Raw genomic sequence first — 27,597 nt, 5'->3', positions numbered from 1 at the left:
TTGTTTCTAATTTTTTCATACTCTAAATATCAGTGATAAATAATACCACAGTTTTTTTTTATTGTATTATTTCTTCTATGGAAATCCTGGGAATGAAATTACTAGGTCAAAAGATATAAAGCTTTTTATTCATTCCACCAAATTGCTTTCCAATTTACACCAACTACCTGCAATGGATGCGTTATCAGTTTCATAGTACTTGTTAGCCTTACCATTTTAAAAATGGACCGCTAATTTAATAGGTGAAAAATTAGACCTCATTGTTGTTTTAATTTGCATTACTTTGATTATTTGTGAGTGTGGACATTTTTCCCATGCTTGTTGACTGATGGTCTTACTATTTGTGCCCCTCTTTTCTACCTCCCAGTCTTTCTGGAGAAAGAAACTGAATTCTGAGTTAGATCTTCCTGACTTAGGAAAAATTTAGGGAACCAAAGAAATATTTTTAAATGCAGAAATTTACATTTCATTTGTGCTTCTGATGAAGTCAAATTATAAAGGAAAAGAAAAACCCTAATGTACCAAATGGCTCCTTTGGCTAACACTGGCAGCCGAGTACACACATGGGTTATTTGGAACATGGATGTGGCCCCTTGTGCAACAACCACCACATGTTTTATTCAGGTCAAGAAAGTTGCTTAAGTCTTCACTGGAACAAGCCAGAGAATAAATGTACAAATAAACAACACTTAAACAACCATTTTTTCATCTGTGATTCACAGCCTTAATTAAATAATGAATACAATTCCAATTCTTTTTATTGTAAAAACAAATGCACCTTTCAGTTAACAGAACGTACACCTTAGTACTCATTAAGTTCTGCATGTAAGAGATAACTGGTTACTTTAACTTCTCAGCTGAACAGAGAGAATGGCAGGGCTTGGGGGAGAGTGGTTATTTGTTGAATAATTGTGTATAAAAGAGGAAACGCAGTAGCTCCAAACCTTAGTTTCAACATCTATAAAAATGGGAGTATGGGAGGTTTAAAAGATAGGTAATGTAATAAAGTGGCTAGAACATTATTAGCTACTCCCCACTATATAAATGTATTTGAGCTCACCCATCCAGCTGCCTACTCCTGGCTTCCTTTCCTAAGGAATTGGCTGCCTACAGAGTTCAGCCCCAGGAGTCTCTCTGCTTGGTTGATGACACAGGGAGGTAATGACCTCTTAGCTTTACAAGGAGGGACTGGATCATGTGGCCCACAGCAGATCAGCCAGACTCAGTCAGGCTAAGGCTCAGTGATGAAAGAGGCGCCGACAGCCAATTAGAAATGGCTCCTCTGGAAATGGGCTGCCCTAAGATGCTCAGGTCAAATGGAACAAAGTGTTTGTGTTGGGGGAAAGGCTCCTTCTGTGTTGGAAGGCAACAAAGGGCAAAAGGGGCATTGTGGATGCAGGGGGTGGGGTGGGGTACCTAGAGGATTAACACAGAGGTTGAATAAGGCCAAACAGTAAAAAAATTCACTTTCTGGTTCAGGAAAAGTATTGTTTGTGTGGTTTTGTGTGGTTTTGTGTGTGTGTGTGTGTGTGTGTGTGTGAAAAGAATGGTACATGGTAAGAAAATGTATTAACTGAAAAACTGTAAGATACTAGTTATTTCAAGAAGGAAAATTCATGTTGTGGTTTTGGGGAAAGTGTCTTAGTTTAAGCTTATAAGCCAAAACTGCTGTCTTCTAATTTTATCTTTATCATTAACTAGCTGCCTGATCTTTCCAATTCACCCAGCCTCTCTGCAACTCTTTCTTCATTTTTACAATGGGCAGACTACCAGCTGCTTGGCAAACTTCAAAGTTACTTGGAGAATGGGTTAAATAAGGTGAAATATGAGGAAGCTCTGAAATGTTCAGCACTGCGTAAGCTGAACGCTGCGCCCTGCAGAGGACAGAGCGCCTGCCCTTGGCGGGTACTTTTCCAGACCTTTGACCTTTATTCTCACACTTAGTTCCCCCAATGATCTCAAGGAAAACAGGATTATCTCTCTTTTATAGGCAAGGAAACAAGGCTCAGACAGAGTAACTTATCCAAGGCCACAAAGCTAGAAAGTGGGGGAACCTAGAATTATGGGTTCCTAGCATTGAAACCATATGAACCCATAACAACAGCAAAAGTGAGGGTGTCCTGAACTGAGGGGGTGCTTGCCACATCGTAAGAAATGACCTCCCTAGCAGCAATTCTTTCTACACACACCACAGGCTGCCATGTACCATGCCACTTAGCTACATACCCTATAGACTGTGAATTTCTTGGGGTCTGGGTTCTTTTGAATCTAGCACATGCTCTCAAATAAATCTTTGTCAAGTTGACCTGAATGTTTGGAAGGCAAATGTGTCCAATACACAAATGTGCCTAGTTGTCAAAAGTCACATTCATTTTACTAGTTAGAAGATCCTGTGGCTCACCACACTGATTTTTAAACTTCTTCACTATGTCTTCTACCTGCTTCCTCCCAGGAGGCCACAGGGAGCGGAGTAGGAGGAGCCCAGGTTAAGAAAGAAAACAGGAAGAGTGCACATCCTCCTCTATATCTACTAACAGAGATCTTGTACATAGCAGGGAGCCAGTTCCAGCAACTTTGGACCATCCGATTAAAGAAATTGTGACAAAAGAACTAATCAAGCCATCAGCCAAGGGCTTGGGAAATGAATACTCTGATACTCTTCTGGTGGAAACGCAAATTGGCAATTTACATAAAAAACCTGAAAAATGTACACACCCTTTGGCCCCACTAGTTCCATTTCTAGAAATTTATCCTAATGAAAGAATAAGAATTTCTGCAAAGTCTTACTGAGAGGATATTTGCCTAGAAAATCTGGAACTAACTTAGGTGTCTGACAACGGGGTTGATTAAATAATGTATAAATGCCCACTGGATAAAACTTTATATAGCTATTTAAAACAATGATATGTGGAAGAAACATGTAGTGGCCTGGGAAGTGTTGAAGATATATGAAATGAAAATGTAGGCTATAAAGTTAGATTTTCTTTTTGCTTTTCTGATTTGTTGAATTTTCCCTGATAAAAATGTATTTTGTTTGCAAAGAGAAAAAAAATCGACCTTTTAAATATCATCTTTAAAAAGCAAAACAAGAGGCTGCTGGGCCAGGTAGGCTAATTCACTCCTGAGGGGTTACACAGGAGGAAGGCACTAGGTAGAGCTGCAGACCAGAGGCCACTGCAAGATGGCAATTTCTTCCCAGGGGCCTGGAGGCTCAGCACACTGGGGATCCACCAGTCCCCATCTTTCGGCAGAGCAAAGGAGGCAGAAAATAATTTTGTTCCTATCACCTTTCCTAAGTATTTCCTAGAATCAAAAATCCTGACAGAGCTGACCTCCACAGCTCTGTGGTGAGGACGGGCACAGCATGTGATATGTCCAGGAATGTCTATGAGCAGGCAGCAAGGCAGAAACTAGGGACTGGGGAACCTGGAGGACAAAGAGGGCTGAGTGGTCTTGAGAGACCTGGGGCCAGGCTTCCTGAGGCAGAGACATAAGGGAAGGCATCCAGCATGGAAGTGGAGAGTAGGGCCTGGTCCTCATGGAAGGGCTGGGGCCTCCTCCCTGCCGGGTAAGGAGGTGGAGGTTGCAAGGCCAGAAAGATGTTAACCAAGGGGGTGGCTCATCAGAGTTATGTTCTAGAGAGATTTCCTAGGTGGGTGTTAGGCAACCTAAAGGGAAGTGGCCAATGTCAGCTATATTTCATGGTATGTACACACATGTTTGGGCTGATTGCTGTTCCAGATGTAGGACAAGAGAAAATGGACAGAATGGAAGCTCCTGTTTATGGAGTGGCCACTAAGTATTGGTGTTTAAACATTGATCTCTTCTAATCCTTATGACAACCCAGTAAAAACCTGTATTTCCCCTTGTTTGTGGATGAGGAAAACTAGGTTCGAGAAATCTAGTAAACTCATGCAGGGTCACACAATTAATATCCTACACAACCAGTATTGAACTTGGCTTGTCTGCCTCAGAAGCCCAAATAACACATCCCCACAAGGGGAGTATAAAGGCCCCATGGTGAGAGGCCTTGAGGCCTTCCCTGAGATTTATACAGTGCGCTTAACTGACCAGGCTACTTCCCACAACAGCAAATGTAAATTAAACTATGAAAATTGATCTCAAACTACTAGCCAAAGTTGGAGTTTCTGTGATTGAGGCTGTAGCGTACTTTAATGTGTCTGGAGACAGGGAGCTGACAGTGTGTGATAAGGTGTGAAAATGTCTGTTCTACATGAGTCTACCTGGCTTCCCTGCCCCTCCCATGATTGCTCACTCCCTTCAATGCATTTGGAAATGTTGGCCAGAAACTCAAGCCAACTGTGAATTTTCTCCTTTCAATCACAGACACTCTAAACAAGCTTGATTTGTCTTTTAAAGATCAAAGACTTAGAAATTTTATATAGGGCTATGAAATGGGGCCATTTGGTTAAAGTATTTTGATAGCTAAGAAAAAAGATAAATATTTCAGGGATTTCTCAAGGGCACAAAATGGCATCCTTCTGTGAATATCTGAATGTCCCCTGAAGGTGAGGAGGAAGTGTGTGTGGCCACCTTTAAAACAGGGCATTCTCATGCCAGCCTGGCATAGAGCAGCAGTGAAATGCTGGCATTTTTCTATAGGTCAGGCCTGGCAGGGACATGATTCCAGGGAAGTACCACCCTTAGGAAGTGGCAGCTGGGTAGCATCCTTGCCATTTCTTCTTCTTCCTAATTTTGAGCAAGTCAGACTTCAAAGGAGGCCAGGCTATAGCAGAACTTGACCACCTTGCTCCATTTACCCACAGAAATATGTTCTCCATCTTTCTTTTTTTGTTGCTGGGCTGAAGCAGAGCAGGTGTGGAATAAAGCCACACTACAGGATCTATGAACAATTATTTGCCAATGGTCACACAGATATCCTGAAAGCTTCTCTTTCAGAGGCTTTGAAAATCTGCAGCACAAATGAACAAGGGACAGAGAAGGGGCCCCGCTCAGTCATATTAGAGATGGACCCTCCACACACCGTGGCGACCTCTCCACAGGTCGGCCCCACATTTTCTATTTGCAATTCAGACCCAAGGCAAGAGCAAAAAGGGCAAGATTGGGTTCTTGATTATATCTGCGGGGTCACCATTGCTATGCAGAGTTAGAGGAGGCCAGGTGGCAGCCCAGCACATTTGAAAATTGGATCTTTGTTGGGAACTGCCTCCATTTCATAGCAGAAACCAAACTTGAGGTGTCTGTATTAGACATGTCTAGGGAGGCACATAGATAGGCTCTGTGCAAAGGGGAGGGGGCAAAGGGGAGGGGAAGAAAAAAGCCAAGGAAATATTTTTCACTGCAGTGAGAAAGGTCAGGCGAAGCCAAATCCTAAATTAGCTCAAGAAAGGGAGCCAGAGAGTGCGGGAGACCCAGGGCCTGAATGTACTGAACAATGCTAGAGTTTCAATTACAAAACAGCTCTTCCAAGAACAACTGCAAAACATCAAGTCTGTGGAAATCCGTTAGACCGAAGGGGGGAAAAGTGAAAATTGAAAAGGGTGCACTAATAGATCTGTCAACAGTCCAATGGTGACAAGCCACATTTCTATAAAATGCCTTCACCATTTGTGTCACCTGAAATGTACTGACACTCTCTATAGAACATTATCTCCTGAAGCAATTCTTGAAAAGACTGGCAGGGAGAAGAGAAGGGGAGGGAAAAAGCCAGCTTTAGATACTATCAAGGAAGGGAAAGGGAGGTGGCGTGGAAGAAATGTGATCTAGATTGTTTAAATAAACCTTGGAGTAAACACAAAAATGTTGGGATTTGCCGGTTATTGCAGAAAGGGGAAATTTTGAAGGCTGGATGCTTATGCATCCAAGGAAGAAGGTAAAGAGATGTCTCTGGCTTCATGGTCTGTCGAGAGGAAATGTGACTGACCCATGAGGAATGTCTGTCCGGGGCCTGAGGAGGGACCCTGTCTTTGATTACTTCAGGTGCTACTCTAACCATCCAGAGCCTATGACTTGGACACTGAGGAGGGCAAAAGCCCCCTTCTAGCCACTCTGTATCTGCAATCCAATTCAGTTACATGTGACTGGGACAGGAGATAAAAAGGTATATCTAGCATCACCAATAACATCTAAGTAAAGAATTTCACCTGCTAGCCTCTGGCTAGCAGTCATGGGCTGTCTGAATTTACATTACAGGGTTTGTATTTCAGGATGTGACTCTCAGCTGTTAAGAACTCACTGCCTGCTGAAAATAGTAATTTAAATGCTTAGAGCAAATTATTTTCCAATTAAAAGGAAGGAATCAATTCCTTAGACCCATTTCAAGTTAATTAGAGGTCTTTCTGACTTCATAAAATTGAAAATCCTTTCAATTAAAAAAAAAAACTGCTGAGATAGACAAAGGGCCTTATTAGAGTGGTAAATTTGGGGGCGTGGGGGATAATGAAGCAAGTGATCCCAGACATCTTTCGGAAAACAAAACACTTGTTTTAGGAAGACAGTGCCAAGAATGTAAGTGCTGGAAGTCAGCAGATCTGGAATCTAATCCTGCCTGTGCAAGGCTTGCACGGTGTGGCCTTGGGCAAATTACTTCACCTCTGAACCACAGCCACTTTACTCATGAAATGAGAATAACACCGCAGCATTGTTCTAAGGATTAAATGCGAACATTCCTAGCCTGGACTTTCCTTAACAAGTACTTAACAAAGGGTGGTAACAGTAATGACTATGATCCTGTTGCAATAGTATCAACAAGCCCTGTCTGTAGCAGAAACCTACTGTACACTCTAAAGGCTCAGTTGTGTGTGTGAGTAAATCTCAGCCAAGATGCAGCAAGTGTGACGTCAGATGCTTTTTCTGATGGTTTATGAAGACAATCAGAGCCTCTGTTTCCCTGAACAGAGAGAGTCTCAAACAAAAACTGCTGGACCCCCGTCATTTAAGGGGCATGGTGGGAGAGACACAATGTCCCCACCTGGCCACTGTTTGTGTATGTCTGTGTGGGGACTGTGTGCCTACTGGAACCAGGTTGGTCCTGACCCTGGAGATGCTTCTTGGTTTGGGGTACAACCAATTCTAAGGCAGAGGGTGGTTGTAGGAAGCGGATGGTGCTGGAATATAGGGACTAAGCCAATTTCTCCACACGCAGGCCCAGTGGGGTGGGGAGGGGACAGACCAACAGTGGTAACTCTGAACTTGCCTGCCTTTGTGGGTTTAAGCCAGAGTCTTAATGTTATTTGAAGACAGTATTTTTGTCTGTGAATATTTATAACAGTGTGAAAACTCCCGGACAGCTGGTAATGCATTTTGAAGTGTGCTAACAACACTGTATCAAACAGCCCTCTATTGATCACATCCTACTTTTTTGTGGCCACGCATTTCATACATAGTGCTTATACATTTTGAATAAGAACTTCAAGTACCTTTTGCTTCAAGCGGTTTTTCACCTCTTTTATTCCCATTTTTGCATGATCTTTTGCCTGCATGAAAAATTAATTTAAGTTAAGATTCCCTTTCTGTTTCCAGCAGGGACTATGCTTGATTTCAGTCTGTGGCGAATCACCTTCTCTGATTACTAGAAAAAAGGAAGGAAAAATGGGATCATCAAATCGAAAACATAATGGCTATGAAAACAAATACAACAGTAAAAAGTTAAAAAAAAAATCCCTTAAAGGGATGCAGAGATTTTATTTTCTGCATTTTGATGGGATAGACTTTTTTTTCTTTTCCTTCTCAAGTCCTTCTTCTGCTCTCTATAATTATTTATCTTGGCAGCCTGGTGACAGCCATCCGTAAGAGTTGAGTAGCAGCTTTACTGGTTGCAAGATTCAGAATATCCATTATATTTTACCAGGGCAGGACCTCAGGACCAATTTTCTGTCCAGGTTGAAGGGTCGAAACAGACACTGCTGGGCTTTGATAGTGCTATTTTTTATTCTCATTTCAGTGGGTATCCCGGTTTTTATTTTATTTTATGTCATTTCAAACCTGTATGGTGGCTCTGTTGACAGCTACCTACTCTATTACAGGAACTATAATTTAAGCATAGAAAGGACTGACACACTTAAAAATAAGAATTAAACAAATCACCCCACTTCAGTGGCTCAGGGTCAAATTAGCAAGCAAGAGAAATCACCAAGAACAAATACTTGAGGCTCATAAAAGATGGAGCACCAGGAACTGATGGAACCTTCTACTTTCACTCTGTTGTGGGCATGAGTCCCCCAGGTAACGTACCTCTATGGCAGTGATAAGAGGCAGGACGAAAATTTGGGACAGAAATTCAAGGGCACCCCACCACAGGCACACTTCAGTAACCTGCAAAGGAGCTGCTTCATTTGACATAATAATGGGACACACGAAGGAAGGGTTTGTCACGACAATTGCTAGATCATTCCTTCAGCAATCAAGGACACAGGAACAGCCTGAAGTTTTGCTGCCCAGCTCATATTTTAAAAGTTAAATCCAGCAACTTCCCATTTCTCTGTTACAGTGGCTGTGAGCAGTACCATCTTAAATAAAAAATGTCACCAATCTAGTCACAAAATACCAATGTTAAATGATTCTCAGAGCATTGAAACTGCTGAGAAACAGCGCAGCACCCGTGAAATCACCTCTGCCATAGAAGAGCAGGTATATTCAAGAGTCTAGCTGTGCTAAGGGATCTATGTTTGGATCCCGAGACTAGGAGCGGTACTTACGAACTTGTAGACAGTCTTCATGGCAGGGTTAGCTTTTGTTTTTACAGTATTCAGAATAGCTCCACTTCCTTTCTGTAATAAAAATATCAATCAGCAATGTGGGCTGAAGCTAGGGCAGGCTAACACCAACAAAGACCTCTTCTCTTCAATCAAGTCAGGCAATATTTCAAGGGTATGTGATGCAAGAAGAGAACCAGATACAGATGGTTACTGGTCTGGAAAAGTCACAGGGTTATGGTAGAATCACTATGGGTGTACTTATGTGTGCATGCACATGGGGACTGGGGATGACCAGTGTGGTAAGCAGCTGAGGGGAGACTCTGGGCTCAGGGTTCTACTTAGTACCTGTCTCTGTCTCAGACTGTGTGAGGCAAGGTTTTCCTCACAGTCATTGGTGACTTTGTAATAATTTCTAGTTACCACAGACAGCATTCTGGGAAATTTCATAACCGTGGACTCTCTAGCTGACATCAAGCCAGGGCAGAAAATGGGGTCCTGATTAACCAGGACCATCTAGAAAAATGCTGCCCTCACCTGGGTAACTTCCTTTCCTTACCTGGGTTTTTTGTGTTGGCTTTTTAAAAAATCTCTCTGGTAGACTGCCTTCTTTATCCATCCATCCATCCATCCATCCATCCGTCCATCCATCCATCTTTTTGGTGGTACTGGTATTTGAACTAAGGGCCTTGTGTTTGCTAGGCAGGTGCTCTACCACTTGAGCCATACCCCCAGTCCTTTATGCTTTATTTGTTTTTCAAATACAGTCTTGCATTTTTGCCCAGGCTGACCTGGACTGCAACTCTCCTATTTATGCTGCCGATGTAGCTAGCATGACAGGTGCATGCCACCACACTCAACTTTTGATTGGTTGAGTTGGGGATCTCATGAACTTTTTGCCCAGGATGGCCTCAAACTGTGATCTTCCTGATTTCACCTCCCGAATAGCTTATAGGCATGAGCCACCATACCCGGCCCTTGACATCTAAATCTTAAGGAAGGACAAATGGTCATACTGTATACTGTGGTTGCAGTAGAGACAGATCCAGCACACCATGTCTCACTTAGGAAGCAAAGAGGGAAGGCACAGAGGAAGGCTTTTAACTACCTAAGGAGGCAGCAAAGGGAGCTGAAGCAAACAGGCCCTGTTCCAGAGCTGTCCATGAGTCTGGGCTTCATTCTCATCCTTGCAGGTGTGTTGTGCGGACCCTTGTGTTAAGCTCTGAAGGCCCTGAGCCAAGACAGGCTTGGTCTCTGCCTTCAAAGACCTCTGATGGGGGGGTGGAAGGTATGCCAGAATAAATAAAGGCATGTAAGTTTAGAACTGTAATGGCTGTGCACAGGGAGTGTGTGGAGACAAGGGAGGTCAGTTAAGATATCAGAAGCAGAAACATCTGGCCTGGACCATGAAGGATAAGTGGTGTGGGGGTAGGAGGATAAGAACATTCTTAGAGCAGGGAATGGTACAGAAATAAATGCAGAAGCTATGGTGTGCTCTGGGAGGAACAGTGGTTGCTGTCCCATGCATACTGTATCATAGGAGGAGCAGGAAGTAAGCCTGGGAGGCCACATGGGGACAGCTTGTGAAGGGCCTGGAATGCCAGGGCAAGGGCTATGCTTTGGAAGGCTTTTAATCAAATCGATCACATACTCTAATTTGTGGCGATTTGGAAAGTTTATCCAACTGATTCGAATGAAGAGAGGATGGAAACAGCAGATAAACAACCGAATAAGAGACAGTAATATAATTAATGGCTTTAACTTTTAGAATATTTTTGGGTAACTGTTCATGTTAGAAAATTTGGGCTTTAATTAAAAACATAACAATTTGACCTAGAAAGCTTTCTATGTTGTAGGACAATAGGAAATTTTCACCCACTCATTTATTCCACACTGCCTTCCAAAATTACTCAGAATCCTTTTTAAATGGTCCTTTGGAGTATTGAAACTCCCTTTATCAATCAATCAACAGGTCCTTATTGCTCGACTCTCATTTGCCAAGTGGTATGTTTGGCTATCCAACAAGAACAAAGGAAGGGTTTCATCAAGAAGTTGCTTACTCTTGGCCAACTGCAGCCACTTCCAAGGGACCTGCCTTGGCAGCAGTATACTTGGCCCTCGGGTGAGAGAGAACACTTATCACATTATGTTGAAGTTGACTGTTTACATGCCTGTTACCAAACAAGCCGGAGCTCCCCAAGGTAGGGCCTACATCCTGCTCCCTCCCCCACTGTATATCTAGTACCCAGTTGGTGCCCGACACATAGTAGGTCTTCAGTACATCCTCAATTATAAACTGATGGAATGATAAGGCAAGAATTTGAATTCTTTAGAGGCTCCAGAAGCCTTAAGTTCCCAACTCAGCAAGAAATTGTTCACATCAGCAGTGAGAAGGTAAAAAAAAATCTCTCAGGGATATGTTCTTCATCCTCCTAGGAGCCTTTGCTGTGAAAAATATTGCAGAGCACCAAGAGCAACACACTTTTGGTTTCCCCATGACCATGACAATTATACTGACCCTGGAAGGAGACTCCCAGAAATATTGTAGGATGATAACATTCTATGCAACAGGCCTTGGCTGGCCTGAAGAGGAGGATACCTCTCCTGCCTTCTTTCCTTGGCCAGCCCCATCCTTCCAGTCTCTGCCTGATGGAGGATGGCCTGGCTTTAAGACAAAAGCATCTTCAGCTGAGGGCTCCAGGCCTTGAGGCAGCCTCGTGGGTGGCAAGGAGAGCAGAAAGCTGCCAGGAGCCTACAGAGAAGGCCAGGTGGCTCTGAATGGGGCATACTTACCCTGACTGTGGAGAGCCACTGATGGTACAGTTTATCGCTGCCTGGGGAAAGAGAAGTCAGAGAAGTTGTGATTTAAACAGTTCTTTAAATTGCCTTTAGCATGCAGGATGTGAAAAGTTCATAATCTGAACCACCAGAAGGCTCCTATGTCCCACTCCCTGTCCAGACCAGACAGGCCCTGAGCAGTAAGAGGGGCTAGGGTGGCAGCAGTGAGTCAGGGCCATGGGTTTTCTTATCAGTGTTCAGAGTACCAATGCTCCGAAGCCTTCCCTTGGCCTACTGGATAAAGGTCAGACTCTTTGGCAACCCCACTTCTTCCCTAGCCCTGCTTCTCCAGCCTGTGCTTCCATTCTGCCTGGCCTGCTCTGACCATAAGGACCAAACTGGGCTTTTCCAATAAGCAATCTCTCCATCCTCCAGGGCCTTGCCTATTCCCTTGTCTGGCCACATTCTTTGTCTCGTGAACTCAACAGCCAGCTGAAATGTCATTTCCTTTGGAAGCTTCTTCCTTCTCTTTCCTCTTAACAGTCTCCCAGCAATGATAATATCCATATTCTCTGACATATCGTCAGTCACCAGGGCTGAGTAAGGACACTTGACTAGTGACAAGGAAAGAATGAGGTGCTGTATATGAGCTCTGCTTATCTTATTCAGTAGGCCAAGGAGGTCTTAGCAGGAGACAGCTTTTTCAGGAGCTCCAAATGACTGAGCATTGTCTAGCAACACATGAAGTGTGTCTTCTCCCAGTACAGAACTCCTCACCTGCAGTCAAACCCTGAGAAGCTCTCATAGGATGCGGTGAGAATGAACAGAGCCCTCTTCCAACTGCACCAAACCTAGGTTCTATTTCTCTTCCTGTATGGGTTTAGTTTTCATTTGTCTTTAGTTACACATCTCTTTCCACTGACTCACAGCTCCTTGAGGGCAGAACTGGGCCCTCCATTGTTTACACAGCTCTGGACACAATGGTGTTTAGGAAATGCTTGTTAACAATCTGCCCTTAGTGTCCAGAGACTCTACATGGGTTTTTTAGTTGACTGTGTTCTCCATGAAGGGTGGGCTGCAAAATATCCACAGGTGGATCAGCCAGTCAGATAATCAAAAGGTCCAGACCAGACATGCCGTGAGTAGTAAGAGGGACTGGAGTGGCAATATGAGTCTTATTATTTTGCGCCCCAAAACCAAGGCTATGAATATTATTATCATTGCTGTCAAAGACTGAACCTTGAGCTTCAGGAGGGGGTGTTAACTGCTAACATCTCCCTGGGCCTTGATGCCTCTATTGAAAAATGAGAAGATGGTCTTCCAGTTCTAATGAGATTGGGCACTTAGAAACAATATTCATATTTTATTTACTTATTTTTTTGCTATGTTATCCAGGCTGGTCTCAAACTTCTGGGCTCCAGTGATTCTCCTGCTTCAGTTTTCCAAGTGCTGGAACTCCAGGCACATGTCACTGTGCCTGGCCTGACATACATGTTGTAAAGAAATGTTTGCTGAATCCTGACCCTGTGCCAGGGACTTTCCTGGGGGGCTGCACAAAATGTCTTACCGACTGTGACTTCATCTCTGTAGAAGTCTTGTGAGGTGGCCAGTGTCAGTCAGGACAACCTCAGTTGCAAGAGGGGAAATTACCTGGCCAGGGTCTTGACTTGAAGCCAGGTGTTCTAATTCAGTATCTCATGCACTTTCCCTGGATCATGATGGTCACAACATTTAACTTGACTCATCTATCTGGGGGAAGTCACTGACCTTGAAACAGAGGACTTCATGTGGGCCAACATGCACCTTGTCACAAGATGAATAGGAATTCCTCAACCATTGTGAGGCCAAGGTTGAAAGCAGTCAGTTCCCAACCCCTCGTGCAAGAGAAAAAAAGCCCTTGTCACTCTGTACCAACCACACCTTCATCTATAGCAACTCTAGCCCAGGAAGGCCACGAGTAGCCGCTTACCAGCATACTCGCCCATGTTGATCTCCTCTTCAAAGACATCACTGAAACCTTTACCAGAATTAAGAAGGTCTAGTCGGCCATCAATAAACTGGAGAGAGAAAAGCACAATAGTGTGTCCACAGACATGGGGAGCCACCCAGCTGGGTACTGTGCTGTACACCTAAGAGCAGCCTCATGTTCCAAGATGGGAAAGGTCCTTGGAACCCCTGAGTTTTCTGGAAAGCTAGTTGCACGTTTATGATAAGTTAGAAAACCATGCAGCACATCTCCCAAGGGCCCATCTGGTGGCTGACAATCTCTTCACCCAACCTCCCTCCCCTGATTCTCTCCAGCCTGGGGTACCCCCTCGCCTGCAGCTTCAGTGTCTAGGGCAGAGATAGCTGCACTCGTTCCTGCAGAGGGTGTTCGGGCACCTGCTTGAAGAGTTGCAGCTGTGTGGCATTCTGCAGGAACTGCCTCATGGCTCCGGAGCGATAGTGCGACACAAAGGCCTCCTCACAGAAGGTGATGGGCTCCTCCTGGGAAGCACAGAAGGGACAGGAGGGTCAGAGGAATAGAGGGAACATGATTGGTCCTCAGCTCATATGTGCAGAGCTCCCACACCTGCTAATTCACCTCAACCTCAGCAGTGAAGTCCTGAGTATCACTGAAGTTATTCTAGTCTATGACTGAGAAGCTGTGTCATGCCCCCAAGTCAGAGAAGACAGAAGGTTCTCTCTCTCTCTCACCCCCCAATTCTTCCCTTCCTTATGGGTGATGGTCACACCCCAAGAGAAAGTTAGTGATATGCCTGCCAGTGTGATGATTTCCAAATGTTTCTTTCTACTTTTAGGAGCAGAACCCTGTACTGAGACAGAGGAACCCTGCTCTGTAAGGCAGTGCTGAGCTGCAGTGCTGGGAGTGGAGGCAATGGCTGATGGCTAGGCTCTCCTTGTTTGGTGGCCTTCTCCTCATCCACCATTGTCCCCACTGCACCTTTGCTGTCCCTAGGGCACCAGCTGTGGAGTACACTTTGAAATCTATTTACACGGTAGTCTTAACCAAAGCAAATCATATTTTAAAACTAATTATTGGATGACCAAAAATTAAATTTACTATCCAGTCAAGTTTGTGCCTAAGCTACTTCATTCGGAAGTTTGTATCCACCAAACTACATTTTATGAGTCAAGAAAATGATAACCTAAGCTTTAAAAAATCCCGGCCTTGTATAGTCAACACCTCCATCTTTCTTTGAACACATTTGGAGTGCTTATCTATACAGACATGTCTTTAATTTTGGTGGCATATTCTCAATTCTGAAAGATCCGACTTTTACATCTTGAGCTGAATTAAGGGTGCCCCTCCCCCCTTTCACAGATTTGGTGGCAAACACAGAGATGTTTGAAGCTCCACTTTTATCCTGTTTTAATGAGTTACGTGAGTGTTAAATTTACTGTCTAGCTTGTGTTAAATTCTAAGAGTTTCTCCCACTTCAATCTAGCCAATATTAGCTCAGCAACTGGGCAGGCTTATTGCACAGGCTGCAAGGGTGACCCAAAAATATGAGGGCAGAGGGAAAATTTATTTTTATACATACAATTATATCCTACCTAATTTTACAAAGGATTGGCACCTTACACGAGCACCTAAGATTACAAAGGGAAAAAAAGGGCTGGGAAATACATAAATATATGAAAAGTATTTATTTTGGGAGTAGGATATTTGGATATGTTGGTCCTATATAGTTTGTAAAATTAAGTTACAAAATTACCTCTGAGCTTCCTTGCTGCTAAAGCAGGGAGTAAAACAATGCAAACTTTGTGCTGTGTACCAGGAAAAAAAGCACACTAGTTCCTCGGGGAAAAAAAAAACAGAGCTGCTCATGGCATTTATTACTTTGGCATGGATTGCCACCAGCTAACAACTGAGAGACCAGCTACAGAAACCAACTAGAATTCCTCCCTGTAGCTTGCAAGTTTTGCTTCTCACCCTTGAGACCATGGTAGGGCAATTAATTCTCTCTCCAGGTGATCATCTCATTTATGTGCACATTATCACTTGCACACTGATGACTTTTTTTTTTTTTCCAGTACTGGGGTTTGAACTCAGAGTTTCACATTTGCTAGGCAGGTGCTCTACCACTTGAGCCATGCCTCCAGACCTTTTTGCTCTGGTTATTTTGGAGATAAGATCTTGCTTTTTGCTCAGGTGGGCTTGGACCACAATCCTCCTATTATATGCTTCCGGCCACAGCTGAGATGACAGGTGTGCACCACTGTGCCCAGCTATCAGTTGAGATGGCATCTCGTGAACACTCCCCACACTCCTGGGGTGGCCTTGAGCCATGATCCTCCTGATTTCAGCCTTCCAAGTAGCAAGGACTACAGGCTTGAGCTTGGCACCCAGTGGAACTGATGACTCTTAAGACAAGTCATCAGCTGACACCTTTCCAGTTCTTCAATCTTCCAGGTCTCAGTCCCAACCTGGATAGCCCACTGGCACCTCAAACTCCAAATGGCCCACATTCCCATTTATGATTCCATCAGAACCAGGACTGTACCTCAAACCTGTTTATCTCTTGCTTGTCAGTGATCCCAGGGACCCACTGTAGACCTGTCAGACTTCCTAAGTACTTCCTATTCTTACCAGTTTACTCCCTGCTTACCATCCACAACCCTGGTGCAGGCCCAGGCTGCCATGGAGGCTCACCTTCTTGACCCTGTGCTATCTCATTCCTCCCTGTCCACTCCAATTTTTCTGGGCAGAGTGAGTTCTAAGATGCAAACTGATGATGTCACCATCCTGCTCAAGAACTCTGCACAGGAGTCACGTTTCTGTGATGATTGGATGTTACGTCTGTTCTAGATGACAGAGATGCTTAATGTGGGCAGGCATGGTGTCTGTTTTGCTCAACACTGCATAACTCACAACATGTGGGGCACACATTAGGTGGCTTGTGTGGGAGAAGACAGGAAAAGTGCTTTAGCTAGGCAATCTGAGCCTTTCCAAATGGACTCTAGCTTTCTTTCCCAGAATCCTGTTGTGTGTCCCCCTTTGCTTTTACTTTGTACACACAAGATGCTCCAAATGCATTCCCTGATCATATCCACACCTGTTCTTACACTCTTCCTTGCTTTTTCTAGTTCTATGCCTTCCACCTGGACTGTCCTGTCAAACTCAGGCTTGTGTGTGACAGTCACTCATCCCTCGTCGGTGCTCTCAGAGTCTTGTGCACCCCTGGGTACTGGGGTAGTCTTCCCTAGTGTCCCTTTTGGCTAGGAGCTCAGGAGGGCAAGGCCCTTCTGAAGTCATCTGCATATTCCCTGGGGACAGCACCAGAGCCCAGCCCCCCAGTAAGAAGTTCAAAGACATGGGCTAAAGAACCACAGAATGAGGTTGGCCCTGGTTCTGCTCCAGGAGCCCTGTGGTCTTGGTGAGGCAGCAACACTGGTTGGCCTGACAGGAAAGAGGTTTCAGAGCATGACAGCAGGTAAGTGATATTTGTGTCAAGGAGGTTTGGAGCTGCTCAGAGGAAATGCTCGTTGGAGTCATTAACATTCACTCCTGGAGCTGCGGCCCGGAATTATCAAAAGATGTCTGCTGAGGGACCCATGAACTCAAGAGTTTGCAACCAGATTTGTATGTGAGGGTAGTCTGGGGAAGGATTTAGCTGTAGGAGCAGAGAAAGAATCCCACCTTTGGGGAGAAAGGAACATTTTGGGCCTGCTGTCTCCTTACTGGAGGTGACATCCTTTTAGATCAGATAGATGTCTGTGCCATAAAAATGGACAAAAGAACATATGCACAAATGGGAGACCTTCAGGGGAATGAGACAGTGGGAGCTTTTTCTGAAAAGACCTTAAGGAACAACGTCATCTGTGCAGTTAGAAATGGAAACGACGACTGCCATGCAGAACAGCGTCACTGCGGGAGGAGGGGCTTGACAATGACAAAATATCAAAGGAAGAGTTAGGAGAAGAAAAGGCAAAGTCTCCTGGGTAGCACATCAGAAAATGTGATGGGAAATGGATACTCTTCAGCTGAGCTTGGAAGGATGAACCATAGTTAGACAAGCAAATCCCATCCTTTCCAGGCCCAGTTCTAATCCTGCTCTGAAAGGCAGTGACACTGTCACCCAGAAAGTCTCTATGGCAGCAGGCATAGAGGGCTCATGTCCTAGAGTGACTCCCCTTACTCCCCCCTTCCATGACAATGACAATAATCATGTTGTACTTCATCTGAATGTAGACTCTGGGAGAGGCACTGTGCTGTGTGCCTCACAATTCTTTCTACTAGTCCAAAGGTTTTAATGAAGTAGGAATTGCACTCAAAGTTTACAGAAGGATAACTGAGAAGGTGACCCGCTCAAGATGACATGATATGAAATGGCAGTCAAAGTTTAGTCTCTGGTGGCCTCCAAAACCTGGTGTTGCCAGGAAGCACGTGGGCCACGGTAGACATGGCTTTGTTCTGAGGCCTTGGTTTTTGCTGCTGTCCCAGGACAGCAGGCAAATTCTTTTCAAAGGTGGAGCCTTCACGTTCTCCTGTACACATAGCACCAGCCATATGGAGACGAACAGCGCCAGGAGTGGCAGGGTGCTACAAAGACTCTTTCTGCCATGAGCCATTTCCCCCTACTTGACCATCCTTGGCCCAATGGTGGCATGACCATCCCCACTTTACTTTGTGCAGTGCAGTACAATATAGCAAGGTGTCTCATTAATTCCCTCCTTTGCAAGACATGCTGATTTATAGTTCTTTTACTGGAATGATTAAACCTTTTGTCTTCTTAGGTGACACTCTAGGCGCTGGGGCAACTGGCTGATGGTAACGCTAATTCCAGGAAGTCAGGCCGTGAGCATTTGAGCTTACACGGCATTAGTAGAGTTTTCCATCTATAACCCAAAGGACAATAAAACACAGCTGCTCAACCCTATCAAGGACTTTGTTACCAAAAGATAAGTTTTTCTCCCAGATTATCTTCTTGACATATGGAATCAATCAAAAACTCCATCACTAATGAGTTGAATCTTTGTTAACAGGTGAAGTCAGCGATTCCAAAGGTTTCTGAGACTTCTAGAAGTAAATGACTTTATACACAGCACTGTCAGTACTGGTGTAAAAATATAATCTCCCATCAGCTTCTTCAGCAACTTTCATTATTCTGTGGGCCCCTGCTTAGCATAGGAAATCCTTATTTTTCTTTACAAATTTAATTTTTTAAAATAAAAATATTTGCTACACTTTTACTATGAGATTCTAAGAAAAAAAAGGTTTCCTCTTTATAGACTTTGTTTAAAACAACAATAAAAACCCATTAATTTTTAAAGCTCCATCCATATATCCAAACATTTAAAAAGCAGTTCCTACGTGCCAGGTTCTGTGTAAGGATAATAAAAAGATAAATAAAATAAATCTCTTACAAATAATAATTGGATGAGGTGGGGAATGGAAGAAAGCATAGATGATAAAAAATGGCAGAATATTATGCCCATAGCAACGTTATTTACAAGGGCTCATAGATGAAAGCAACCCAAGGGTATTCCTATGATGAATGTGGTATTTAATGGATATACAAAATGTGGTATTTACCCAGAGTGGAATAGTTTTTAGACCAGAAAGGAATCAGGCACTTTCTACAACATGGATGAACCTTGAAGATACTACGCTGAGTGAAATAAGCCAGTCAAAAAAGACAAATACTGTATGATTCTTCTTGTATGAGGTACCCAGAGAGGTCAAGTTCAGAGACACAGAAAGTAGAATGGTGGCTTCCATAGGATGTGGGGAGGAGGAATGGGGAGTTTAATGGGCACAGAGTTTTAGATCTGTAAGATGAAGAAGTTCTGCTGAAGGAAGGCAGAGGTGGTATACCAATGTGACTGTACTTAATGACACTGAATTACATATTAAAAGGTTAAGGGGGAAATTTTATGTGTGTTTTACAATTAAATTTGTCTTTTTTTAAAAATGACAGAACATTCATAGTTGTGGCAGCAGGGTACTGGAGTTCCTTACTTTGTATAAACTTTTAGTTTTCCATAATTAAACACTGAAGGGAAAGCTCCTGTCTATTTTCCTGTCCAGCTCAGGGAACAAATTAAGTACAGTATAGTGTGACACCTGGCACACTGGAGTGCTGGGATTGGATTTGGTAAAGGCAACTTTATAAAACCTTAAAACTTTGTTTGGATTTGATCCTTTTAAGACAATTCAGCATGGTTTGAGACACATATCTTGGAGTCAAAATATTTGACTTGTCTTTCCTCTGTGGCCTTCCTCAGCTGCCTTTCTGTGCTCCTGGCCTCCCATCACCTCATTCACATGCACATCTCCTGCTGCGAAGATGTGGGTCTATCCCCCATGTCCCACCCACTCCATGTGCTTTTACTCCTGGCTTCCTTCTTCTGACTAGTTACCTCCTTGGAATAACCTTGCTTGATGCCTCAGGTGAAGAAGGCCCCTGTTCCTCCCCAATGTCTCTATAACCACCACCTGTAGGCAGGCATGCTCTCTCCCATGCACCATAAGCTTCCAGAGGATAGGCTCTGGCCCAGTATTACTCCAGGAGAAACAGATGGGAGAGTGGGAGACAAAGCTGGGTTCCAGTTCCAGCTCTGCCCCTTGCTGCTCCTATGTGCCACCTTAGACAAGTGACTAGCCCTTTCAGATCTAATCCAGTGCTGGGGCTGGAACCCAGGGCTTAAGTATGCTATATAAGCACTCTACCACTGAGCTACTCTCCCAGCCTTTGATTTTTGAGACAGCTCAGGCAGGCTTTAAACTTGCTCATGATCTTCCTCCTTTTGCTTCCTGAGTGCTGGGATTACAGGTGTGTGCCCATCACACTTGACTCATCCTTATCATCTTTAACATGGTTGGAACCACCTGCTGTGGGGCTGCTGAGGATCAGGCAGAGATGAATGGGATGCTGCAGGTCAACAGTCTGAACCTTGGCATTAAAATCACTGGGAGCACTTCTAAAATCCTCAGTGCCAGGGCCACAGCTTTTAAGACTGACTCCAGTATAGCTGAGGCTGAGAACCATTGGCAGAAGTGAAAGTGACTAGCCCAGATCAATCAATAGTCATTTTTTTAAAACTTAATAACGAAATTCAGGGAATTTGGCCCCATTTATTACCAGCAGTCCCATCCTGGCTGCACTTTGTTTACACACTTCTAAATCCCCTCCTGGGGCCTCAGCACGATGCCAGGGCTGGGAGGAGAAGGCCTGCTAGTCTGATGGCCTCTTCTTAGGTTAGCCTGGGTGGCTGCAGAGGAAGCGGGCTAAATCCCTCAGGAACATAGAAACGGCTTAGTGTGTTGCCCAGCCTGTAGTTCAAACCTTTATCTACTAGAACACATGAACCAAGGGAGGGAGACAGGGCCAGCAGGATTGGAGGGCAATAATTTCAGGATGGCCAGAGGCAGCCTAAGTGTAGAGAGAAGGGAACCAACATTAGTGAGTACTTGTTCTACACCACAGAGCCTGCAGCCTACCCTCACTGAATCTTCGCCAGAACTTCAAGCCTTCACACATCCTTATTTCAGATGAGGAAAGGATACTCACATAGGGGAGCAGGTGGCCCAAGGTCCCAGAGCTCATGGTCTAATGACTCTTAAGTCCAAGCATGCTCTTTCCTGCCCTGAGCACACACTGAGGCCACCAGTAGAGTTGGGAAGGAGGGGCATGTACAGTCAGGTGACCCTGGCTAGGTTGGGCCAAGCTAATCCTGAGGTGACAGGACCAGGACAGCTTTCTGAAGCATTTGCGAGGTAGCTAAGGCATGCCAGGGACAGACTCCCAGCCTGGGCTCTGTCACAAGCCCTAAACAAAGAATCAATGTGTCATTGTAAAGCTGGCTTGCTGTACGGGAGACGTAAGTTAGAGAAATGTGGGTGTCCAACAAGAGCTCCTTGGATAATTTGTAGGCCAGAGACAGCCAGCCTGCCAGTATTTGCCCATTCTGGTCCCAGCTTCAGTATTGACAAGAAGCCACCCCCCACACTCGCTAGATTATAGTAAAGACATTCAAATCACAGGCGCTTCGGCCCACGCTTCGGCTCCTCTGTGCCAGCAGCCCCTTCCTTCCGCATTAACCGAGACAAACAGGGAGAAGTCAGGAAATTCTGATTAGTGTAGGAACGCAGATGAGCAGGAAGGCCTGTGGAAGCCGAGGAGACACAATGAAGTTGGTCTTCATGCATACTAGCTCAAGATTTTCTTCCCCTAAGAAATGCAGATGGGAATCAGGGCTTAGAGGAAAGCAGGTGCAGTGATTAAAACCAACTACCGCTTGCTGAGCACTAAGGCTGTGCTGGGTGGTTTTACATGCATTATCTTGCTTATTCTTCATGGCAGCCTGTGAGGTAGGTATGATGATGATCTCCATTTTACAGATAAGGACATTGAGGCTCCCAACAGGTGAGGTCACTTGCCTGAGGTCACAGAGCTGGTCAATAGCAGAGCCAGAATATGAGGCAGTCTGGCTGCGGGGCTCACGTTATTATTTCTCTTGCATTAGGAGAGATAACCACAAGATTGCATCTGATACATGAGCTGCCTGCTAGGGCTGCTTAGAAGCAATCCGAAGGGATGGACTATGAGGCGGTGATGGTGAGTGGGCTCAAGAGAAATGAGTTTTGGCTCCACCACCTGCCTGTAGTAACCATTCAGCTCAGCCTCTTTTCTCATTGATATGATGGAAATAGCAATTTCTACCTCGTTCTCTGAGCATTGGATTCATTATGTAGGGTAAATCCACAGAGCAGTGGTGGCTCAAGGGCAGAGCTGACAGGAGAGAGGGGGCCTATCTCAGTGCTGCAGCACAGGGACAGCTATCTCCTGGGGTGGAAACCCTATGGGATACCCTGAGATCTCAGTATTAAACACCTGGTGGCTCAGCCACCTGGGCAATATCAGAGTCACCTCACTGCCACAGAGCCAGATTCCAGGTTTACCACAATGGCAGTGGCATCCCAATGTCTTTAGGGAAACTGACTAGAGAAGAGGGTCTCAGTGTCCTAGGAGTGAGAACACAGATCGAGACAGCCTATCAGAGAGGGCAGGTGTGGAGGCCTTGTGGATACCTAGGAGAGATAGAAATCAACTCGGAAGCAATCAACAGGACAACCAACAATAGCTGTAGCAGCAGAAAAACAAGGCTCATAAGACTCACGATTGAAAGGCGAAGACATAAGATAAAACTGAAACACAAATGAGTCTGTCAAGATGAGAGCCCCACCCTCTGAGTCAAATAAAGGGAGCTGCCCCAGGCCCTCGGTGCCACGGCCCTCGGCAGTCTCCAATATTAAATTACAGGGATTGTTTGCTAGCCCCCGTGTCCTTCATTTATTATCACCCCTCTCTCAAAGGCTTTTGTCCACTGCTGAATCTCCAGGGATTGGCATGGGCTTGTCACCCAGGAGGCTTTGGTAAGAAGTTTCTAGTCATCATGTATATCACCCTATACCAAGATTAACTCAAAATGGATCAAGGATCTTAATATCAGACCCCAAACTCTTAAGTTGATACAAGAAAGAGTAGGAAATACTCTGGAGTTAGTAGGTATAGGTAAGAACTTTCTCAATGAAACCCCAGCAGCACAGCAACTAAGAGATAGCATAGATAAATGGGACCTCATAAAACTAAAAAGCTTCTGTTCATCAAAAGAAATGGTCTCTAAACTGAAGAGAACACCCACAGAGTGGGAGAAAATATTTGCCAATTATACATCAGACAAAGGACTGATAACCAGAATATACAGGGAACTTAAAAAACTAAATTCTTCCAAAACTAATGAACCAATAAAGAAATGGGCATGTGAACTAAACAGAACTTTCTCAAAAGAAGAAATTCAAATGGCCAGAAAACACATGAAAAAATGCTCACCATCTCTAGCAATAAAGGAAATGCAAATTAAAACCACACTAAGATTCCACCTCACCCCTGTTAGAATAGCCATCATCAGCAACACCACCAACAACAGGTGTTGGCGAGGATGCGGGGAAAAAGGAACCCTCTTACACTGTTGGTGGGAATGTAGACTAGTACAACCACTCTGGAAAAAAATTTGGAGGCTACTTAAAAAGCTGGACATCGATCTACCATTTGATCCAGCAATACCACTCTTGGGGATATACCCAAAAGACTGTTACTCCAGAGGCACCTGCACATCCATGTTTATTGCGGCACTATTCACAATAGCCAAGTTATGGAAACAGCCAAGATGCCCCAGCACTGACGAATGGATTAAGAAAATGTGGTATCTATACACAATGGAATTTTATGCAGCCATGAAGAAGAACGAAATGTTATCATTCGCTGGTAAATGGATGGAATTGGAGAACATCATTCTGAGTGAGGTTAGCCTGGCTCAAAAGACCAAAAATCGTATGTTCTCCCTCATATGTGGACATTAGATCAAGGGCAAACACAACAAGGGGATTGGACTATGAGCACATGATAAAAGCGAGAGCACACAAGGGAGGGGTGAGGATAGGTAAGACACCTAAAAAACTAGCTAGCATTTGTTGCCCTTAATGCAGAGAAACTAAAGCAGATACCTTAAAGCAACTGAGGCCAATAGGAAAAGGGGACCAGGAACTAGAGAAAAGGTTAGATTAAAAAGAATTAACCTAGAAGGTAACACCCATGCACAGGAAATCAATGTGAGTCAATGCCCTGTATAGCTATCCTTATCTCAACCAGCAAAACCCCTTGTTCCTTCCTATTATTGCTTATACTCTCTCTACAACAAAATTAGAGATAAGGGCAAAATAGTTTCTGCTGGGTATTGAGGGGGGGGAGCGGGAGGGGGTGGAGTGGGTGGTAAGGGAGGGGGTGGGGGCAGGGGGGAGAAATAAACCAAGCCTTGTATGCACATATGAATAATAAAAGAAAAATGAAAAAAAAAAAAAAAAGAAGTTTCTAGTCATGAACCAATGTTGGCATTGGGGGAAGAGCACAAGGAGACTCAAATGCCTAATCTGGCCTTGATTCCTTCTTGCCAAGGCCTCAGCTTCTTCCTCTATAGAATGGGATGACTGGAAAATCTTTGAGGTACTTGCTAATGCTGACAGTGTTGTTTCTAGACATTGATGAGGGTGCACGCTATGAGGTCTGTCATGCCTCCGCTGAGAAATGCATCACTATGCACAGGCCTCGAATGCAGAGGCACAAACACAAGGAAATGGAGAGGGAGCACAGGCTCCACTACTCACGTGTGTGGAACTTAGGACAGGTCCTTAGGCCTCTGAGACCAGTTTCTCATTTGCAAAGTGGGGAGTGACTTTCTGTTTCACAGGGCTGTATGGGGGTATATGGTGCAAAATGCTTAGCTGAGGATGTGACTCCCAGTAGAGGGCTATAAAAGACCCAATTCTCCAACCCAATTTTTGGTGGTTCTCTGTCCACCGCATGCATTGAGATTCTACCTCAGGCAGCTCTGATCCAGTGCATGTGACATGTACTACTTGTGCTGAGTGTGCAATGTGGCCACAGAGGCAAGGCCACAGGAAAAGGGACTTCCACCAAAGTTGCCTGGAGCACAGCCCTACTGGACCCACAGTGACTTTGTGGTTGAAGGCTGGCTTCCCACAACAGCCCTATGAAGACAGGCTCCTCATCCTCACTTGTGGAGGGAGTGGATGAGCCTTGCCCAAGGCCACAGACCTGGCAGAGCTTAGACCTCCAGTCAGTTCTGTCTGACCCACGACCCAGCCCTTCCCATGATATCCCAGAATGCTGAACGGGCTCAGGAGTTTCTTCTGGGTCTCTGGAGAATCCAAGAGATTGCAGATGATCTTTCACAAAAAAACATCTTCCTCGTTATGCTGTAGTCACAGCCCCAGTTGTAGGAGTTCAGAGTCTCTGGGTAGCAGGTTAGTGTGGACTGGGGATGCAAAGGTGCTCAGTGCAGACCACGGCTCTCTGAGCCTCAGTTTCCTCAGCTGTACATCAGGGACATATCCTCCACTGTACACTTGAGGTTTAAAATGAGACAATGTTTGTCAAGTTGCCACTACCCAGAGGCACACAGCAGGTGCTAGAAGTCAGTGTCCTTCACTAATAGCTGGGCATCACATCTTGGGTAGAACCTTTGGAACCTTTCCTTCAACAAACACCTGACTGAGGTGGCCCTGTCCAGGTGAGTGGGGGGGTCTAAGGAAAGCCATAGGAAGAGGAAGTGATGGAGGAGCAGGAGGGTGTGAGCAGAGAGTGGCTGGGACAGGGCTGGGTGGCGGTGCACAGGAAGCAGCTGGTTATGCCTGGTGTGAGTGAGTGGGGAGATCTTCTCATTCCTCACTGGAGACATCTTTGCAAGAGCCAGCGATTCAAGAAGCAGTAGACCCTGGGTCCTCAAAAGGCAAAAAGTCTGTTCCCCAGCATGTGCTTGTGGCTCTCCCCTGAGCATGCCCTGCCAGGCACTGCAGGGAGCCCCATGTCTGAGCAGGAGACTTCCTAAGGGGCTCCTTTCACTCAAGGCTTTATCCCCAACAGCTGCTGTGCCACTTCTGTTTTCCTGGTCCCTAGTACTGCAGTGTCAGAGAACCAAGGTGGAAAGCAGCCCCCAAGGTATGACCCTGCCAACCACACCTTGTGACCTTAACAGGGACCATTCTTCCCTGCCTTTCCATGAGATGTGCCCTCTGATGGGAAGCTGTGTACCCCTGCTCTCTCAGGCTGGGGAGCCCTTCCTGCCCTTTGAGGCTTAACTAAAAGCTAGCTGCCTGGGGATTTCTCACCTGGGCTAGCTGTCCCTGCTCTAGGTCCTGAGCCCATAGAGTCACCTCTGCAATAGCATTTGTGTCTAGTCATTGCACTGCCTTGCTGCCCATCAGTTCCCAACCTACAGGTGGCTTCTGGATGGTATGGGTGGCCTCTGACTGGCCTTGGCATCTCTAGCTCCCTGCACAGTGCTCAGACCAGGCAGCCCCCCATGTAGTTCAGGAATTACTCTACTGCAGATCTAGCAACAGGGACATTTCCCAGGATGAGGCAAACAGGGTGGAGAGCCAGCCAGCCAGGTTGAGGATGGAAGGAGGGTTAGAGGGAAGGAGGGAGGAAGGAGGGTTAGAGGGAAGGAGGGAGGAAGGAAAAGAGAGTAGTGTGTGCTGGGAGGGGCGGGGAGGCGGAGGGAGGCAGGGAACCCCGGCTAATTAGACCACATGTGCAGAGCAGCATCTGGCTCCAAGCGCAGCAGTTTCCAGTGCTCCTGGAGTTGTCGTGGAGACGACCACATGACCCGCCTGGAGCCGAGGCTCAGGGGCAGCAATCCAGATGCACTCCTAACGTATTCTGACAGGGAGCAGATGGGCAGTTATTTGCAGGGCCAAAAAATGCCAGCTCTGCTCCCCTCCAGACCCATGTGCCCTCACTGATCATTTTCATCGTGTAAACCCACTCTTATCTGCCCGAACCACTGATTCATCTTGTGTGGGGAATCAGCATGAGAGCTGCTACTTTTGTAGTTGCCTGACCATCACAACTGTGGCCTGCTCCTGTGGGTGAGGAGATCTCACCAACTTTATCAAAGGGTCCTTGATGCCAAGCTCACATGCTGCAACGCAGCCCCCAAATCTCTCTCACTTTTTTTTTTTTGCAGTACTGGGGCTTGAACTCAGGGCCTACACCTTGAGCCACAACACTAGCCCTTTTTTGTGATTTCTTTTTTTTTTTTTTTTTTTGAGATAGGGTCTCGTGAACTATTTGCCTAGGTTGTCTTCAAACTTCAATCCTCCTGATCTCTGCCTCCTGAGTAGCTAGGATTACAGCATTACAGTTGTGAGACACCAGTGCCCGACATTTTTTTTTTTTTTTTGAGACAGGGTCTCAATATGTAGCACAGATTGGTCTTGAACTCCTGATCTTGCCTCATTCTCCCAACTGCTGGGATTATAGTCTTCCCCGATTTCTCAACTAAAAGTGTTCAAACTCACCAATCTGTAGGTCTCATCTAAGAGATCTAGGTTTGGGTGCCATGCTGAGAGTAGGGAGAACTTGGGCTTTGGTGGCTGAGTTCCCATTCTATTCGTACTGGCCACAGGCAGGCAATCCACTTCTCTAAACTCAGTTTAGTGCTCTGTAAAATAGGGCTTGTAACATCTACTTTCACAGGACTGTTTTTAAAGATTGAATTAAATACTTTAGGATTCAATTAAATAATTATGGAAGAGCCCTGATAATTATAAAGC

The 27,597-nt window shown here is 45.1% G+C and overlaps 1 protein-coding gene across 7 annotated transcripts in view; it reads right to left on the bottom strand.

Moving 5' to 3' along the window:
* Positions 1 to 27,597, bottom strand: part of Dennd1a (DENN domain containing 1A) — a 463,821-nt gene that overhangs the window by 50,056 nt on the left and 386,168 nt on the right. For all 7 annotated transcript variants that reach the window (XM_074051037.1, XM_074051041.1, XM_074051038.1 and 4 more), the window contains 5 exons: positions 13,836 to 13,940; positions 13,423 to 13,510; positions 11,469 to 11,509; positions 8,679 to 8,750; positions 7,401 to 7,457 (listed from right to left, as the gene is read on the bottom strand). In XM_074051037.1, the coding sequence (XP_073907138.1) occupies positions 7,401 to 7,457; positions 8,679 to 8,750; positions 11,469 to 11,509; positions 13,423 to 13,510; positions 13,836 to 13,940 (363 nt within the window). The remainder of the gene's footprint in view (positions 1 to 7,400; positions 7,458 to 8,678; positions 8,751 to 11,468; positions 11,510 to 13,422; positions 13,511 to 13,835; positions 13,941 to 27,597) is intronic.

This window comes from Castor canadensis, chromosome 13 (assembly GCF_047511655.1).
Source record: "Castor canadensis chromosome 13, mCasCan1.hap1v2, whole genome shotgun sequence".
NCBI classification, from domain to species: Eukaryota; Metazoa; Chordata; class Mammalia; order Rodentia; family Castoridae; genus Castor; species Castor canadensis.
The sequence above is the reverse complement of the archived record's forward strand: the minus strand, read 5'-3'. Positions and strand labels throughout refer to the sequence as shown.